The sequence below is a fragment of the Ovis aries genome, chromosome 1, assembly GCF_016772045.2.
Source record: "Ovis aries strain OAR_USU_Benz2616 breed Rambouillet chromosome 1, ARS-UI_Ramb_v3.0, whole genome shotgun sequence".
In the NCBI taxonomy this organism is placed as follows: Eukaryota; Metazoa; Chordata; class Mammalia; order Artiodactyla; family Bovidae; genus Ovis; species Ovis aries.
The window spans coordinates 212,327,136-212,347,986 of NC_056054.1; the positions used below are offsets into that span (position 1 = coordinate 212,327,136).

General features: G+C 37.3%; 1 protein-coding gene across 3 annotated transcripts in view; it reads right to left on the reverse strand.

Annotated features, from left to right (window-relative positions):
* NAALADL2 (N-acetylated alpha-linked acidic dipeptidase like 2) overlaps positions 1–20,851 on the reverse strand; it is a 1,658,881-nt gene that overhangs the window by 334,421 nt on the left and 1,303,609 nt on the right. For all 3 annotated transcript variants that reach the window (XM_042234309.2, XM_060393545.1, XM_042234305.2), the window contains one exon: positions 7,140–7,286. In XM_042234309.2, the coding sequence (XP_042090243.1) occupies positions 7,140–7,286 (147 nt within the window). The remainder of the gene's footprint in view (positions 1–7,139; positions 7,287–20,851) is intronic.

A 20,851-nucleotide genomic window follows, 5' to 3' on the forward strand; every position in this document is an offset into this window, starting at 1 on the left:
CAACAGCCCGGTTCCAAATTGGGAAAGGAGTACATCAACGCTGTATATTGTCACCCTGCTTATTTAATTTATGCAGAGTGCATTACATGAAATGCCAGGCTGGATGAAGCACAAGCTGAAATAAAAGCTCTATGAGAAATATCAACAACCTCACATATGCAGATGATACCACCCTAATAACAGAAAGTGAAGAAGAGCCAAAGAGCCTCTTGTTGATTGTGAAAAAAAGAGTAGAAAAGCTGACTTAAAACTCAACAATCAAAAGTCTAAGATCATGGCATCTCGTCGCATTCAGTTCAGTTCAGTCGCTCAGTCGTGTCCAACTCTTTGAGACCACATGAACCGCAGTATACCAGGCCTCTCTGTCCATCACCAACTCCCGGAGTTTACCCAAACTCATGTCCATTGAGTCGCTGATGCTATCCAACCATCTCATCCTCTGTCGTCCCCTTCTCTTCCTGCCCTCAGTCTTTTCCAGCATCAGGGTCTTTTCAATGAGTCAGCTCTTCCCATCAGGTGGCCAAAGTATTGGAATTTCAGCTTCAACACCAGTCATTCCAAATTACTTCATGACAAATAGAAGGGGAAAAAAGTGGAAGCAGTGACAGATTTTATTTTCTTGGGCTCCAAAGTCACTGCAGACGGTGACTGCAGCCATGAAATTAAAAGACATTTGCTTCTTGGAAGAAAAGCTCTGACAAACCTAGACAGCATATTAAAAAATAGGGACATCACTTTGCTGACAAAGCAGTCACATACAGATGTGATTGTAGGACCATAAAAGGTGCTGAAGAATTGATGCTTTTGAATTGTGGTGTTGGAGAAGACTTTTGAGAGTTCCTTGGACAACAAGGAGATCAAACCAGTGAATCCTTAAGGAAATCAACCCTGAATATTCATTGGTAGCATTGATGCTGAAGCTCCAATATTTTGGTTACCTCACGGAAAGAGCCAATTCATTGGAAAAGACCCTGATGCTGGGAAAGATTGAGGGCAGGAGGAGAAGGGACGACAGATGATGAGATGGTTGAATGGCATTACGGACTCACTGAACATGAGTTTGAGCAAGTTCCTGAAGATAGTGAAGGTCAGGGAAGCCTGGTGTGCTGCCGCCCATGGGGTTGCAAAGAGTTAGACATGACTTGATGAATGAACAACAACTCACATAAACAAAAAGCTCTTTTCTTTGGAGTGTTCAGTACTAATAAATGCAAATAGGTTTTAGAACAAAATATTTTGAAACCTTTACTCTAAGATCTGAAAATAATCATACCATATATTTTTATCTGACAGTCTTCTTTTCCTAAAATAACTTAGAAAACAAATGAGCTTGAAAGAACACTGAAAAACTCCTTTCTATCCTGTTTGAAATTGGTCCATTTTGAAATAGCAAAGTTAAAATCTCATTTCTAAGTGACATTAATTTGTTGTGTAGCTACAGTATGAAACAGATTCTATCAGGCACTACAATAAAACACTTCAGTTTTTGCATAGTTCTGTATAACTCTTCAGTTTCTAAAATAAAAAGGTTTTAATTGACTTTTGAACAGCTATTACCTATTAACATAATAATGACAGTGACTATGTTCCCAACAAAAAATGAAAATGACAAAACAATCTCTAAGTAATGTAAGTTTTTGTCAACCTTATATAGTAGAATAAAACATAATCACCATGTAAACTATGAGATATTTTGCTCCAAAATATGTATATATGCATTGCATCTGTATTGCATCTGCACAAATAATTATTTTTATACTGCACAATTACCTTAAAGTTGTCTCTTTCTCACACATACATACATTCATGCTTTTGCATAGCAGTTTAAGAATCAGAATTTATATCAAAGTCATCTAACTTAAAAGGAATTAGTGAGAGTATCCGAATACTTATGCTACTTGGTTCTCATTTGCTGGGGTACCAAGAGATATTGAAACAATTGTGCAAAAATCTCTGCTATATAAAACCTGTAATACCCCTTTATCTCATTATAATTTAAATGTTAAATGCTCTGTTATAGAGGTAAACTGGGTTTAATATAGAATTTTTCAAGCAGAAGAGCAAAAAATGTAAGGTCAAACAGAGTGAGGAACCAGAGCTTCAAACTGTGGTATAAAACTTGTTAGGGCACGGATTGATCTATTGATATACTAAGAAAGTCAGACCCTCTGACATGCCCTATAGAGAGTAAATATACTGAACTGGAACAAAAATTATATGAAACAGCTGTTAAGTGACAGAAGAAATGTGCATTGGACCACCAGCTTGTCATAAATATTGCACTCTTAATCAGAAAGCATCTGTCTTTTCATTTTCTTTTCAGTAATCTCTGCATTGTATTTAATCTGTGCAAAATGCTTCTTCTAACAGGTGCAATGATGTTTACAAAGTGAAAACCTTATTTAAATGAAGTTTACAACTAGAGACATTTCAATTAACAAGGTGATATCTTATGAGGTGGAATAATTCTAACATTTGGCAAAGCCACAGATTGCTTTTCATTTGTGAAATTTAACTATTGTAAAATTAGAGTATAGATGCCAAGAAAAGCTGAAAGATGAAAGGTATTTCAAGCAATCTATGCAATATATGAACATCCAGAGAAACTACAGGGAGAACTTACTGGTGAGAATATGGATAGTACGAAATATTGGGAGTATTTCTTATAAAATGTCATATTTCATTAAAAAAATGTTAGCACTAATAATGTTCAATATCTTCCCCAAAAATGGTGTCTACAGCACTAGTATACTTTCCTACAGGTAGTTTTTCTCTTATTATCACTACTTACTTGTGGAAATTGAATATACTAGATTCATAATCAATCTTGCTAGATTAAAAATCCTGTCAGAAATTCTAAGACTTGCATTATAATCACCTAAATAAATTATAAATAAATAATTTCTTTAAAAACTTGAGTATAATGCTAGCATACTTAGAATGCATATACAGTTTTTAAAGTGAAAGGGACTATGGCTTTAACTGCTTTTACTTAAAATGCAAAGATATTGAGCACAAAGATAACAAATTCAGTTTCTACAGCCTCCAGACAGGTAATAGAGGTGACAGGAGTCTGGTGTTACATGTGGCCCTTTAGGCTGTTGGATCATTCATTTCCTAACTTTTGGTAGAAAGGGGTGTTGAAGAAATATTTTTAAGATTGTAATTGTAATGCACAATTTCAGAGAAGGCAATGGCATCCCACTCCAGTACTCTTGCCTGGAAAATCCCATGGATGGAGGAGCCTGGTAGGCTACAGTCCATGAGGTTGCTAAGAGTCAGACACGATTGAGCGACTTCACTTTCACTTTTCACTTTCATGCATTGGAAAAGGAAATGGCAACACACTCCAGTATTCTTGCCTGGAGAATCCCAGGGATGGGGGAGCCTGGTGTGCTGCCATCTATGGGGTCGCACAGAGTCGAACATGACTGAAGTGACTTAGCAGCAGCACCAATGCACAATTTAGCCAATTGTTTCCATGGGAAAAAGAATCCATTGCTTCCAGAAATTCAAGTTTTCAATAAAGCTCAGAACAAACAAAAGATATCTGTGGACTGGATCTTTCCCTTGGGCTACAAATTTGCAAACTTTAATGCAATAGTTGAGGATTATTGTAATATTTGAGGATTACTGTTAAAGAGATCTAGATAAACTTCTATCTTGGACATTTATTAGCTTTATGATCTTGGATAAGCTACTTGATTTTAAGCTCCATTTCATCCACAGCAAAAAAAAAAAAAAAAAAAAAAGCCAGTAATAAAAGATGACTCATAGGGATATTGTAAATGATAAATGAGATAAAGTAATATACCTCAGTTGCTAAATTGCATCCAACTCTTTGCAACCCCATGGACAGTAGCCTGTCCATCTCCTTTGTCCATGGAATTTTCCAAGGAAAAATAGTGTAGTGGATTGCCATTTCCTTCTACAAGGTAATTTAAAATATTTCCTAATGCAGAACTATTTAGCAAAGCAAGTATTCAATAAGTGGTAGACATTACATATTATATTACACATATAATATATTATGCAATACATAAACATAATATATATTTTATCTTCATTGCATGGGAAAAGCTCTAATTTCTTTATCTGCTTTTACTGATTGACATAGGATAAATATTCTTTAAAGCATGGATAAAGTCTTTCAATGTTTATAATTCCTCTTAATAACTGCATACAAATATTTATTATAGGTTAACACAGAAAGCAAAGGCTATTATCTCATCTTTGGACAGTTCACCATACAAAATTATCTCATCTCAAGCTTTCACATTTTGTAAGGGACAAATCTATTAAATTTTTTTCCCACACTAAAGCAATATAAACAAGGTCATTCGTTATAAAACACAGAAGATTCTCTTTTAATTAGTTTTTTTGGAGACAAATACAGTAGAAAACATTTTGATGACGGGAGTTAGACATTCTGCGTATAATCTGAAAAACTGATTCAGACTAATCCAGTTCTAGGGGATAAACTTTAGCCTGAGGTTTGTGTTGTTTAGTCACTAAGTCCTATCGGACTCATTTGCCACCCCAGGTAGCCCGTGAGTTATCCTGGGGAGTTTCACATTATAATCATATCTTCAGAGAACTTGGGCTTCCCTGGTGGCTCGGATGGTAAAGAATCTGCCTGTAAGGTGGGAGACTCAAGTTCAATCCCTGGGGTGGGAAGATCTCCTGGAAAAGGGAATAGCAGCCCAATCCAATATTCTTGCCTGGAGAACTCCATGGAGAGTGGAACCTGATGGGCTACAGTCCATGGGGTTGCAAAGAGTCAGACATAACTGAGAAACTAACACCCAACCTCAGAGAACTTCACTGGGACCTGTTTCCAAATTTCCTCCCATTATGCCCTCAGATCGTCCAACTCTTCATAACCCATCTAGTCAGCCTTAGAAGTATGCTTTTCTTAATGATTAGCAAACTCCTCCCTCCCACTAATATCTTATCAAAAAAGTTTTGAAACTCCCCCAATAATGTGCAAGTCAGATAATAATAATTCTGACGGTAGCTATGGGTGATGAAGCCTTACTATACACAACGTTAGCCAAGTCTCTTACAAGCATGGTAAGCATTCAATCTTTACCATGGCTCTAAGAGGCTTCCCTGGGGGCTCAATGGTAAAGAATCTGCCTGTCAAGCAGAAGACGTGAGTTCCATCTTTGAATCAAAAAGACCCCTTGGAGAAGGAAATGGCAACCCACTCCATTACTCCTGCCGGGAGAAGCCTGTGGACAGAGGAGCCTGGTAGGCTACAGTCCCTGGGGTTTCAAAAGAGTTGGACACAACTTTGTGACTAAACAATGGTGCTATAGATTCTGTATATATACTAAGGTTCCTTCATCTATAAAAAACAGTTCTTAAAAAAGTTAAATCATTCTAGAACTTGAATCCAAAATCAAAGCAAAAGTCTCAGTTGTATCTGATTCTTTGTGGCCCCATGCACTATACTGTCCATGGAATTCTCCAAGCCAGAATAGTGGAGTGGGTAGCCTTTCTCTTCTCCAGGGGAGCTTTTTCACCCAGGGATTGAATCATGGTCTCCTGCATTGCAGGGAGAGTCTTTACCAACTGGGCTATCAGGGAAGCCCCCAAAGACAAGTACAGTCTCATTACCAAGGGTATACAGTATTGCCTCTCTAAATTCTTGGCTTAAACTCAACCAGCATGAATTAAACATACGTTGAATAAAAGCTTTCTTTCAACGTGCTAACATGACAGGAGCTGGATGGGCTGGGATGGGATGGAGGAAGATAAAAAGATGTTAAAATGTGTCAACTAGGAAAATTAAAAAATGAGTTAATTTCTTAATACATCAATTTCATTAAGGTATATATAGTAGGCTTGGTATGAGAAAAGATACCTCTATACAGGTACCCAATTTTCAAATAGCAATAGCATATGAAAATTTAATTTTAAACAGCATAAATCACAGTGATTGCTTTTCTACTACCCAGCAATTTATATATAAAAGGAGTCATCCAGAATTTCTCCCTCCAATAATATAAATTGTTAGTGATCATTTTTAAGTGTCTACTGGTTGGTGGGTCAGATGGTAAAGAATCCACTTGAAATGCAGGAGCCCAGGATTCTATCCTTGGGTTGGGAAAATCCCCTGGAGAAGGGAACAGCTATTCACTCCAGTATTCTTGCCTGGGGAATCTCATGGACAGAGGAGCCTGATAGGCTACAGTCCATGGGGTTGCAAAGAGTCAGACAAAAATGAGTGCCTAATACACACACAGACACACACTGAGGAAATGAAGGGTGAGGGTAGAGGTCTGCGCAGAAACACAAAGATCACTTTAGTGAAAAACTATCAGACATTAAGAGATTGCGTATCTGATACTGAGCCTATAAAAATACAATTTAGATAGAACTTTTTAGGAACATCTGTAACAGAAAAACAAGCAAGGCTTCATTTTCCAGCCACTATTTTGTTAATGAAATAATTACTTCAAGAAGCACCCCAGAGGCTTTCAAATACCTCCCAGCAAAGAAGGGATAATCTTGCAAAAGAAGGAAAAATCTTTCAGTGGGTTTGGATCTACAGAGCAACAGTTTCCTGCGACATAACTCTGAGAAAGATAAAAAGGCTTAAGGTCCAACAGAAGAATGAACACAATTAAGGTGACTCAGGCCTCTGTGATATTCTTTGGGAGAAAACTTCATGTCCTCATAAGAAAAACATAGCATCTTTTTAGGCAAGGAAACTATTGACAAACTTCGGAAAGCTACTCCACAGACTCACATTAATATACAGCAGGTGACATGTACTTTCCCTTGGGCAAGGAGAGGAGAACCTATTGCATATGTCATCTGTTTCTGTGAATACTGAAGATTACAATTATGTTTTGATGTTAATCCAACAAGTACACATTTCTTGTTGAGAAGCAAGCTGCGAAAATGTGAGTGACAGTATAAATCTTTGTAAATTGAATTCAGCACTATTGAAAAGAGCTGATGTTTTCAAATATTCTTACAAAGCCTCTGAACAACAAGAATAATTTTCTAAATGAAGCCACTTTTTAGAGTAACCTACTTGGTAAGCAAGATGAATAGCCAAGATAAAATAAAATCCTGCATGTCTGCTATATATGGTGTGTGTGTTTTGCATTTCTGTAAGCACTCACCTCTAATGCTCTGATGTCCTCATAAGTAAACCTCATGGTGGGAACTCCGAGATGGTTGATGAAGTAATCAGCATCATCCTGCATCTGCTCAGAACTGATATTGGTTTTGGGGCACTGATCTCTTCTGGGACAATTGAACTTGTTTTTCTGAAAAACATAATTTAAATTGTTAGCACACACTATACTTCTTAGGCCATTCCTGAACCAACACTATTTGAAACATGGACCAATATAAGCAGTGTCAATGGCCAGTATGAGCAGTATCAATGACACCCAGGAACTTATTTGAAATATGAACTACAAATGCTCAGACTACAACAATACCCTCCCAAATGGGAACCTTTGAGAACAAAGTCCAGAAATCTTTGTACCAACATTCTTCTATGAGGCTCATGCTCACTGGAGAGTGACTTTAGCACTGGCCTAGATCAAGCTTTGCCTGCTGTGGTTGCTGCAAAAGCATTTTTATTATGCTGTTGCTGCTAAGTCATTTCAGTCATGTCCAACTCTTTAAGACCCCGTGGCCTGTCCTGCCAGGCTCCTCTGTCCAAGGGATTCTTCAGGCAAGAATACTGAAGTGGGTTGCCATGCACTCCTCCAGAGGATCTTGAGCCAGGGATCAAATCCACAGCTCTTATGTCTCCTGCATTGGTAGCCAAATTCTGTACACTGGCATCAACCAGGCTTCCCTAGAAGCTCAGCTGGTAAAGAATCGCCTGCAATGCAGGAGACCCTGGTTCCATTCCTGGGTCAGGAAGATACCCTGGAGAAGGGATAGAGTAACCACTTCAGTACCCTTGGGCTTCCCTGGTAGATCAGACAGTAAAGAATCTGCCAGCAATGTGGGAAACCTGGGTTTGATCCCTGGATTGAGAAGATCTCCTGGAGAAGGGAATGGCTACCCACTCTGATATTCTTGCCTAGAGAATTCCATGGTCAGATGAGCCTGGCAGGCTACTGTCCATAGGATAGCAAAGAATTGGGTACCACTGATTAACTTTTATTTTTACCTGGGAATAGATTTATTATAATCTTTAATGACTCATTAAAAGACAATGTAGAGTCCCTCAAAGGTTTAATTCTGTCTTTTAAAAAAAGTTTTCCCACAAATATAAAGGATGGTTTCAGTTCAGTTCAGTTCAGTTGCTCAGTCATGTCCGACTCTGCGACGTCATGAACCGCAGCACACCAGGCCTCCCTGTCCATCACCAAATCCCAGAGTTTACCCAAACCCATGTCCATTGTGTTGGTGATACCATCCAACCATCTTATCCTCTGCTGTCCCCTTCTCTTCCTGCCCTCAATCATTCCCAACATCAGGGTTTTTTCAAATGAGTCAGCTCTCTGCATCAGGTGGCCTATGTATTGGAGTTTGAGCTTCAACATCAGTCTCTCCAATGACCACCCAGGACTGATCTCCTTTAGGATGGACTGGTTGGACTCTTGCAGTCCAAGGGACTCTCAAGAGTCTTCTCTAACACCACAGTTCAAAAGCATCAGGTAGGATATAATTCTATTCTTAAAATAGCTTTAAAAAAAAAAAAAGAAAAGAAAATAAAGTTCCTCCATTTCTTATTCACAACTTATCCCCATATGAATTATGATTATATGCCAAATACCCAAACCAAAGAGAACCACAAAGCTGAGTGCAACCTCTAGGGAAATAAAAAATGATGGACTATTGTTTCTTAAACTATGAGTTTTTTAGCATATAAAACAAATGACAGTAACTTTACAAAAATAAAACAAAAAAAATCAAAATTCAGTTAAATAAGAGTTCCTGTAACTATTATTAAAATTTAAAATGTCTTCTTCAAAAATATTTTCAAAAATCTAGAATATTGCTGTGATGCTATTGTCTCAAGTATGAAATGTGGAAGAATACCAGCCTCTTCACCAGGAATCATGAGGGGAGTGAGATGACAGTGTGAGAATATCACATATAATATGAGGCAAAAAGTATGTATTCGGTACAAATTTGCCATTGAATCAGCACATAGACTCTTCAATCCCTTCCTATGGTTTTTTTTTTTTCCTATGTTTTTTTGATATGATATAGTTTCAGAAACACTCAAATAAAACCTATCAAAAGATTTAGAAATATGCATTTTAATATTCAGAAACTGATTTATTCCAACTTTTTTCAGCTATAGTGCTAGATCCTTCAAACATATAATAATGTTTCAATTCTTACCTATTTTTTTGAGGTACTAATACAGGGAGGATACTACTACTGTGGGCAGGAATCCATCAGAAGAAATGGAGTAGCCATTATGGTCGACAAAAGAGTTCAAAATGCAGCACTTGGATGCAATCTCAAAACGACAGAATGATCTCTGTTCATTTCCAAGGCAAACCATTCAATATCACAGTTATCCAAGTCTATTCCCCAACCAGTAATGCTAAAGAAGCTGAAGTTGAATGGTTTTATGAAGACCTACAAGACCTTTTAGAACTAACACCAAAAAAGATGTCCTTTTCATTATAGGGACTGGATGCAAAAGTAGGAAGTCAAGAAACACCTGGAATAACAGGCAAATTTGGCCTTGGAAGCAGGGCAAAGACTAATAGAGTTTTGCCAAGAAAATGCACTCATCATAGCAAACATCCTCTTCCAACAGCACAAGAGAAGACTCTACACATGGACATCACCAGATGGCCAACATCGAAATCAGATTGATTCTATTCTTTGCAGCCAAAGATGGAGAAGCTCTATACAGTCAACAAAAACAAGACCAGGAGCTGACTGTGGCTCAGACCATGAACTCCTTATTACCAAATTCAGACTCAAATTGAAAAAAGCAGGGAAAACCACTAGACCATTCAGGTATGACCTAAATCAAATCCCTTATAATTATACAATGGAAGATGATTATACAATAGAAGTGAGAAATAGATTTAAGGGCCTAGATCTGATAGATAGAACCTGATGAACTATGGAATGAGGTTCGTGTCATTGTACAGGAGACAGGGATCAAGACCATCCCCAAGGAAAAGAAATGCAAAAAAGCAAAATGGCTGTCTGGGGAGGCCTTACAAATAGCTGTGAAAAGAAGAGAGGTGAAAAGCAAAGGAGAAAAGGAAAGATATAAGTATCTGAATGCAGAGTTACAGAGAATAGCAAGGAGAGATAAGAAAGCCTTCTTCAGTGATCAATGCAAAGAAATAGAGGGAAAGAACAGAATGGGAAAGACTAGAGATCTCTTCAAGAAAATTTGAGATACCAAGGGAACATTTCATGCAAACATGGGCTCGATGAAGGACAGAAATGGTATGGACCTAACAGAAGTAGAAGATATTAAGAAGAGGTGGCAAGAATACACAGAAGAACTGTACAAAAAAGATCTTCATGACCCAGATAATCGTGATGATGTGATCACTAATCTAGAGCCAGACATCCTGGAATGTGAAATCAAGTGGTCCTTGGAAAGCGTCACTATGAACAAAGCTAGTGGAGGTGGGAGAATTCCAGCTGAGCTGTTTCAAGTCCTGAAAGATGATGCTGTGAAAGTCCTGCACTCAATATGCCAGCAAATTGGAAACCTCAGCAGTGGCCACAGGACGGGAAAAGGTCAGCCTTCATTCAAATCCCAAAGAAAGGCAATATCAAAGAATGCTCAAACTACTGCACAATTGCACTCATCTCACATGCTAGTAAAGTAATGCTCAAAATTCTCCAAGCCAGGCTTCAGCAATACATGAACTGTGAACTTCCTGATGTTCAACCTGGTTTTAGAAAAGGCAGAGGAACCAGAGATCCAATTGCCAACATCTCCTGGATCGTGGAAAAGCCAAGAGAGTTCCAGAAAGACATCTCTTTCTGTTTTATTGACTATGCCAAAGCCTTTGACGGTGTGGATCACAAGAAACTGTGGAAAATTCTGAAAGAGATGGGAATACCAGAGCACCTGACCTGCCTCTTGAGAAACCTAAATGTAGGTCAGGAAGCAACAGTTAGAACTGGACATGGAACAACAGACTGGTTCCAAATAGGAAGAGGAGTACCTCAAGGCTGTATATTGTCACCCTGCTTATTTAACTTATATACAGAGTACATCATGAGAAACGCTGGGCTGGATGAAGCACAAGCTGGAATCAAGATTGCCAGGAGAAATCTCAATCACCTCAGATATGCAGATGACACCACCTTTATGGCAGAAAGTAAAGAGGAACTGAAAAGCCTCTTGATGAATGTGAAAGAGGAGAGTGTAAAAGTTGGCTTAAAGCTCAACATTCAGAAAATGAAGATTATGGCATCCAGTCCCATCACTTCATGGGAAATAGATGAGGAAACAGTGGAAACAGTGTCAGACTTTATTTTGGGGGGCTCTGAAATCACTGCAGATGGTGACTGCAGCCATGAAATTAAAAAACACTTACTCCTTGGAAGGAAAGTTATGACCAACCTAGATAGTATATTGAAAAGCAGAGACATTACTTTGCCAAGAAAGGTCCATCTAGTCAAGGCTATGGTTTTTCCAGTGGTCATGTATGGATGTGAGAGTTGGACCGTGAAGAAAGCTGAGTGCCAAAGAATTGATGCTTTTAAACTGAGGTGTTGGAGAAGACTCCTGAGAGTCACATGGACTGCAAGGAGATCCAACCAGTCCATTCTGAAGGAGATCAGCCCTGGGATTTCTTTGGTGGGAATGATGCTGAAGCTGAAGCTCGAGTACTTTGCCCACCTCATGCGAAGAGCTGACTCATTGGAAAAGACTCTGATGCTGGGAAGGATTGGGGGCAGGAGGAGAAGGGGACGACAGAAGATGAGATGGCTGGATGGCATCCCTGAGTCAATGGATGTGAGTCTGAGTGAACTCCGGGAGTTGGTGATGGACAGGGAGGCCTGGCGTGCTGTGATTCATGGGGTCGCAAAGAGTCGGACACGACTGAGAGATTGAACTGAACTGAATCACATTGCATAGCTTTAATATTTTCATTGCCGTCAGTCTATTTCTGTGATGTCTTCTAGCTACATCATTGCTTTCATGTTTTGTGTTTTTGAGGCATATAGAACAAGTAATATCTAGCCTTCAGGATCACATTTCCTAAAATACTTCTGAATCCTTTCCCCTACTCTGGCTTGCTTTACTTCACTCATCTACTGAAAAGTCGACATCTTTTCTCTAAAAGTGTGTATTGCCTCGTCTGTCATACATAAACTCTTTTGTAAACCAATTCTATGATGCCAATGGGGTGAATATTGTCAGAATTGTTTTTAAATTATGTTTTGACAGTTAAGATCTCTTAAACCACATCTCTGGTACTAATATGGACTATTTAGGTAGGGAGAACAGAGTGCAGAATAATAGGCCTGCACGGCCCAAGGTATAGCTGGGCCCTATAGCTGAAGGCACTGGACTATTGAGTCTCCTGTCAAGGTGAAGCCCAAATGAAGAGTAAAAGATTCAAGAAAATCAACCCAAGTTTGGAAGATCAGGGGTGACACAGAATTCCCTAAGGAGCCTTCCTGGGGCCTATCCTTTACCTACTGAGTTTCCCCGTAAAATCTTATGGAGAGCTTACATGGCCAGTGCTTCTGTCTCTCCCTCTGTCTCCCCTAATACCTTATTTTCTACCACCCACTCTCTTATATTTAACCAGGGACAAGAGGCAGAAGTATAGGATCCTCAAGCCTATGCTTATTTTGTTCTTTTGTTCCTAACTACTTTCCGAGTAAAATAGGGTTAAAAAGAACCCAATTTTTAGATTGAATCATCTAGAGATTTCCCTTAAGAGGAAAACATTCCTGGCACACAAAACCTATCCTCTAAATCTTTTTATTATTCACTACTTTAAATTCTAGGCCAAACTCACAGACCTGAGGTGATCCTAAATCTGTATTCTAATTTAATATAAATTGTTTTCTCTCACAGCAGTGAAGTGGATTGTAATGGATCCATATCAGGTAACAGATGCTGATCTACTCAACCTCTAAAAGCACTGTTATCTGAGAGGGAAGTAGAAAATTTATTTTTTTCACTTTTCTAGAAGTTAGCCACCACAAGTGAGAGAAGATTGGTAACACATTTGTACAGATCAATAATTTTTTAAAATTTTTTTACAAGGCTTAATGAATACAAATTAAGTATTTCATTCAAGGAGTTCAAAATGTTTCACACTTAATGTTTGATACCAGACATGTTTATTCTAGTTTATAAAATGAGCAAGTTCAGACAAAAGCCATGATTATGTCACATTTAATTTCCTATCACTAGTCTGTTGAAGACCTGAAATGAAATCATAACCTCAATCCTAAATCAGTAAGCTTTTTGCAAGTATACTTTTAAGCTGAAAGGAATAACTTCTTAGTAAATTATTATATAAGTGAGATATAAAGACATTCAATTCAGTTCAGTCTCTCAGTCGTGTCCGACTCTTTGTGACCCCATAAAGACATTAAGTCAAAATTTGCATTAGTTGACTAGCAATACCAAGACACATTGACAGGTGTCTATAGTATTTGAAAATATGTTTAATAATTCAAACATTTTATTTCTGCTTTCCCTTGCTTACATACTCACCCTACATACTTAAGAAATCTAAGACGACCACTTACTCAAAAAGCAAAAATTAAACATTCAAAATTAAAGTACTGCATTCTACATATTATAATAAAATTAAGTCACTTTATATTCATTCAGCATTATTTTGTAATTTTATTTGGGCAGAAGCAATTTATCATTCTGATTTTCACACAGTATAAAAATGTTCAAATTGTGATCATGATGTCTGTGATATTTTAAAAATGATTTTTTATAAGCACTAGGATGGTTAATTTTATGTGTTAACTTGTCTAGGACATGAGGTACCCAGATATTTGCTCAACATTATTCTGGGAATGACTTTAAGGGTGATTTTAGATGAAATTTTCATTTGAATTGGTAGATTGATTAAAGCAGATCGCCCTCCCTAATGTGGATGGGCCTAATTCGATTAATTTAAGGCCTAAATAGAACAAAAAAACAGAACTTCCCACCAGTAAGGAAGAACTCCTCCTCCCTGACTGCCTTGAAGTGGGACATCGATCTTTTCTTTTTCTGTATTCAGCTGAAACATCAGTTTTCTTGGGTCTCAAGTCCAGCAGTTCTCTTGGGTCTCCAACTGGCCAAATGCAGATTTTGGGACCCTGGAGAATGCTGATTTATATGGACACTCTTAGATGGTTGGTCACCTAGTTGCATAAGAAATTTCAATCAGAACCAGTGAAAAATTAACCTTTAATCATACTAAGAACATTTTGTTGTTTTTTGATCAACTGAAAGTGGTTTCACACAATTTTATTATCTTTTAACTTCAGAATTTATAAACATGATCCCAGGCAATGTGAACACATAAACAGGTGAGAAATCATAGAGAAAGGACTACATTTTGAAATTGGAAAGAATCTAAAAATCCTAAAGCCCCAAGGTGATCATCTTGAGCTCCACAGAAAGAATTTAGATCAATGAAACTAATGGACAAAAAGAAAAAAAAAAGGCATTTTTATATTCACTTAATTCTAACTGAAATTTAATATTTCATTCAAATGTGACAATACCATAAACCCAATGCTACTAGCATTATTTGTGACTTTGTGAACTAAATGAAATCAGGCATTTTCATTTCACATTTCAGTTGTTGTATAAGCTCACCACTAATTTTCAAAGAAGAAAGTTATGAGATATTTTGCTGAATTTTGATATTTAATGTGTCAATTTTTAAATGTTTGTATAATACTAAAATGTATACTTTTATATTTAGTTAAGTGCACTTTGATACAATTTGTTTATTTTGTCATCGTGTGTACTTAAATCCAAGCATTTTATAATATCATTTCTGAGAATTAGTCTATATAGGACTTGCCAGCCTCTCAAACTGTTCCATAGGAGAGATATATCCTTGCAAAACAGTTTCATCTTACAAATTAGAAAACTGAGGCTTCCAAATCAACAGATCTTGGGCTCCAAAACCATTGCGGATGATGATTGTAGCCATAAAACTAAAAGACACTTGCCTCTTGGAAGGAAAGCTATGATAAACCTAGACAGCATATTAAAAAGCAAAGACATCATTTCGCTGACAAAGGTCCATAGAGTCAAAGCTATGGTTTTTCCGGTAGTTATGTACAGATGTGAGAGTTGGGCCATAAAAAGAAGGGTGAACACTGAAGAATTGATGCTTTCGAATAGTGGTGCTAGAGAAGACTCGAGAGTCCCTTGAACTGCAAGGAGATCAAACCAATCAGTTCTAAAGGAAATCAACCCTGAATATTCATTGGAAGAACTGATGCTGAAGCTGAAGATCCAATACTTTAGCCACCTGATATGGAGAGCTGACTCAATGGAAAAGACCCTGTTACTGGGAAAGATTGAAGGTAGGAGGAAAAGGGATCAACAGAGGATGAGGTGGTTGGATGGCATCACTGACTCAATGGACATGACTGCACAAACTCTGGGAGATAGTGAAGGATAGGGAAGACTGGTGTGTTGCAGTCCATGGGGTTGCAAGAGTCAGACATGACTTAGTGACTAACAACAACAACAAATCAACAGAACCAGGATTTGATTCCAGGTCTTCTCACTCCAAATGTAATGCTTTTTCTTCTCTATCATGTTTATATTAATGCATTAATACAAACATTAATGTATTAACATTAGTATATCAACCTTACATTTGTTCTTCCTAGGATTCTAAGATTTTTGTTTTAAGTCATATTCAATTACTGGATATAATTGTAACAAACTGTACCTGTGGCAACTCTTTAATGCTTAGCTATTGTGTGTATCATGTGCTCTTTATTTATTTAGCTTGTATTTTTATGCCAGTATGTTAAGTTGCTATTTAGGAAGTAATTCTTAATAATGAATTACAGAACTGCTCTAATAATCTTTGAGAGGAAACAAGTTATGTTTACTACTTTCTTTAGTATTTTAAACTAGAAACTTAAGTTATTCTTAACATCAGCATCTGGCATTGAGTTCTTTATACATAAAATATACTTTCAAGATGGCAAACCTATTTTTAAAAAATCAATAGATACATTGGCATGCCTTTTAAATATGTTAAATTCAGTAGGGGAAAAATAGCTTTTTACTTTAAAGTGGCAATTTTAAACTCATAAAATGGAACTTTGAAAATCTCCCATATCTCAAGGTTTCTACAAAGGTTTTAAAACCTACTCCCATGGTGTTAACAAAGTATTTTCAGCCTTAAGAGGTGAATGATTACTATTTCTCTAGTATACTCAAGTAGAATTGGCAAACTGAAAAACACACTCTAATTCTGTTAGATTTTTAAACCAGAATCTTGTTATTGAATGCAGAAAAATATAACTTTACATTTGAAATAATTCAAACTGTATTTAAAATATATTTATGAACTAATGAATGCTTTAAAGAGCACTCTGCTGCTGCTAAGTCACTTCAGTCACATCTGACTCTGTGACCCCATAGACGGCAGCCCACCAGGCTCCCCCGTCCCTGGGATTCTCCAGGCAAGAACACTGGAGTGGGTTAAAGATCACTCTGTAAAGGTGCAAATGGAAAAGAATAAAGACATTTGTCCTTGTTTTTAGTGTAACTTCTAACTTATGTCCTCATCCATGCCAAACTCTATTTCTTTTCTCCTTCCACTTCCCTGACCAACTTCAGGTCCCTGACCAAGAGACACATAAGGCAGAAGACCTATTTCTCGTTTATTTCTCTCCATTTAAGGCTTTTTGATGCAATAAAAACAAGTATGTTATTTTAAAAACTATAAGATATCAACACTTCTGCCACTTTGTTGGGTTTAAATAAAGATTTCAGCCAATAGACCACTCATGGTCCAGTAGTTGAGAGTCTGCCCTGTAATGCAGGGAATGTGCGTTCAATCCCTGGGGGAATTAAGATCCTACATCCCTATAGTAAATAAACTGGTGGACCATGACTAGAAAGCTGGCTTGCTTCAACTACTGAAGCCTGCACCCTCTGGAGCACACATGTCACAACTACTGAGCCCACAACGTGACTAGAGAGTCTGTGCACTGTGATAAAAGATCATGAGGGTCACAACTAAGATTACCCAAGATGGCCAAATAATTAAATTTTTAAAAAAACTCAATTAATAAAATAGTATCTACTCTAAGCTATCTTATACCACAATACATTTTTAAAATATAAGAATCTAAACAATAAAAGTGAGTGAAGAGTGAAGTCCCTCAGTTGTGTCTGACTCTTTGCAACCACATGGACTGTAGCCTACAAGGCTTCTCTGTCCATGGAATTTTCCAGGCAAGAGTACTGGAGTGGGTTGCCTTTTCCTCCTCCAGGGGATCTTCCTGACCCAGGGATTGAACCCAAGTCTCCCATACTACAGGCAGACTCTTTACCGTCTGAGCCACCAGGGAAGTAGAACAATAAATTAGAACCATAAAGTAGAATGGTTCTCTAAAAAGGTAGAACCATAAACAGTAGAAGATAATTTTAATAATCTTGTTATAATACAAAAGACAAACTCAAAAGACAAAAAAGATTTACTAGTCCAACTACATAAAACTGTAACTTTTCTGCATAACAAAAATTACCATAAACAGGAATAATTGAAAATGTAGAAGGAAAATAGTTACAATTTATTCTACAGGCAAATGGTTAATGTCTGTAATGGATAAAGAAAAAAGACTGAAAAGTAAAAAAAAAAAAAAAGGCAATGAATATTAACTCACATGTCATAGGAATAAATAATTATAAATGGCTTTTATATATAAAATACATATAAAGTGTCTCTTATAATTACTTTACAGAAAACTTTGGCAAGTTTGATTATAGATTACATTGGAGAGGATGTGGGAATTCTAGTGCCTCATATATTGCTGAAAAAAAAACTAAGACAAACTTTATGTGTCCGACTCTTTGCGACCCCATGGACTATAGCCCACCAGGCTCCTCCGTCCACGGGATTCTCCAGGTAAGAATACTGGAGTGGGTTGCCATTTTCTTCTCCAGGGGATCTTCCTGACCCAGGGATCAAACCCAGGTCTCCCACATTGCAGACAGATGCTTTAACCTCTGATCCACCAGGGAAGTCCAAATAAATGATATTAGATTTATTTAAAGGAAAAACATGCCGCCTGGAGGAAATGAAGGTACTTTTGCAAATGGATAAAACAACCTCTAAGATAAATTTTACATTCTTAATAAAAAGATTAAAAGAAGATTATATGTCATTGTCATTTGTGTTTTATTTCTGAAAGTAAAATTTTAAAGAAGTGTATGTATATGCTCTATTTCAGCTGACCCTCTGTACCTGTGGATGTACTTTGCCATTTCATATAAGGGATTTGAGTATCCTCAGATTTTGGTATGGGATGAGGATGGGGAGGCTGTCATGAATCAATCCCTGCAGATGCTGAGGGACAACTGCGTATGCAAATATGCCTCTGGGGAGAGGTACTGGTGCGACAAACAGGCTTAGGAGAAAGACTTCATTGTCTACCTGTTTATAACTTCTGAATTTTCAATCTGTGATTGAATCATCTGACCCCTGCCCAAATTACATGTTCCAAATCCCCTCTGAACTTATATTCTATGTTCCCAATTCTAAGATTCCCTTGATTGTAAGAAATATCATTTAAAACAGATTTTCTTGAATAGTATAGGAAAGAAAGAAACCGCTAACAGGCAGCTCACAGTTTCAGAAATATTAACATTTTATAGAATGTCCATGCCTAGAAAGATGGGATATTTAGAGTTGTATTGCTGGCAACCATTTAATATAAGAAGGTCAATTTGGGATTATCAAAAATGTATGAAGCATTGGGGGAGGAGACAAATGACAGTAACTGCCATTTCAATTTAATAGGGAAGAAAAGGTTCAAATATAGACGATTTGGGAATAGATACAAAAACATGAGGCCCTTGATAGGGTAGGGGGTCACCAAAGTAGGCATTCTAAATAACCAAGAGGATACTGGGAGAGAAAACAGAGACAAAAGACAGCAGGGAAAACAGAAAAAACTCCATTTATTTAATAATTATGATTTCCTTAAGGACAATTCTTGCTTACGTGGTTTGCCTGTGTTTATATTTTCTAGACACATATCAAACAATGATCAAAGTATGTTAAAGACAGACCATCTCACTTATTACAAGGAGACATTTACAGAAGGATTTGTCATTTACAAACAGACATATTATAGTGAAACCCTGTGAAATGGGTAAAATAAATATTATTATCCCATATTGTGGACTAAAAGCTTTGCTATTCTCTAAAGATGTAAGGATAGCAAGTGGAACAACATTCAGTGATTTCTTACTTAATTTTTATGTTACTCCCTCCCCCACTTACTCCCATCTCTTGTCCAGTATCTTTTCCCTCCAGCTTAACTAGGGCAATAAGGAAGGAGTACAGAATCTGTACATAAAACGCTGGTGGCCTGTTGACTAATCAACTAAATTAAAATCACTTTTCAGTTTAAGAGAAACAGTGACTTAAAGTATCAGATTAAAAGACTCCATAGATCCCTTAGTCACTTTGGAATTTCTGTAATATGTTTGCAGATGGTCACTGCAATAGCTAAGCTTATTTCTTCATGAAATACAAACTATATATAGAATGACAACCTCAGAGCCCTTTCAAAAAATGGTACTCTGATTATATCTAAATGAAACTGTGCACATATTGAAAAGGTAAAGCAGAACCATCCAAATTGACCTTTGGCCAACACACTGGATGAAAGCACACTCCTCTTGGGTACAATTCCTATAGGACTATTAATGACCAAAAGAATCAAAATATAGATTTTATGTCACAGTGAAGGATAACAATTCTGGCTTCACAGTGCGGTTCTATGCTGAGGAATTGGCTGACATAACATAACTTCAGCTATTATTTCACCAGCCTTCTTGAGGTTTGTCTTAAATAGCTTCTCCTAGCCTTACAGGCAATGCTGTTTTAAATAATCCAATGTCAGCATTTTAGTGATATATTCCAGCTGCCAGGCATTAAAAAAAAAAAAACTGAAAAACCTAACCAGTTTTCAATTCAACATTAACTGTCTCAAGCTGCAAATATATTTAATGAAATATTTAAACAAAATTATCCACAGATGAAACAATTTAGCAACTTTACTCAAAAAAAAAAAAAAAACAAAAAAACTGACATTTCAAAAAAAGTACAGCCAAAAGCAAGAAAACAGTTGGAAATACTCTGCATATATTTAGCATCATTCAGTAGACAGCCAGAGAAAGTTTGCAATCCTCTCTATGACCAGGGTTATGGGGCAGCTGTAAGTCAGGAGGGTGCTTTCTGGTTTTTTAGCGGTAATTCATTTAATTTTAGGAGGACACAGGGAGAAAAAGCTGAAAAATGCAGACTTGGCAAGCAGGAGGGCAAAAGGATTTTGGTGGCAAACCATCACATATTACCATTTCAAGCAGCTGAAGTGCTGAGTGTGAGAAATCAGGAAAAGGAAAGAATACCATCAGCAGTACTATGTCTCACACTGAGGAGGGCAACATCATGGCATAACCTTAAAGCCCTGGGCCAAAATATCTGCCAGCCTAGGGATGCTTTTGCTAGAATAAGTCCATCAGAGAGTAGCCACTGTGTGTCTAAGGAGCACTGACCATAGGCACCCATACACACCCCATGACTGTCAACCCCAGGCCCATCCCTACATGTGAACTTTCTTTGCACCATATATAGACCCATTGTTTTGGTCAGCATGTACCAGGAAGTCTTATATCACTGTT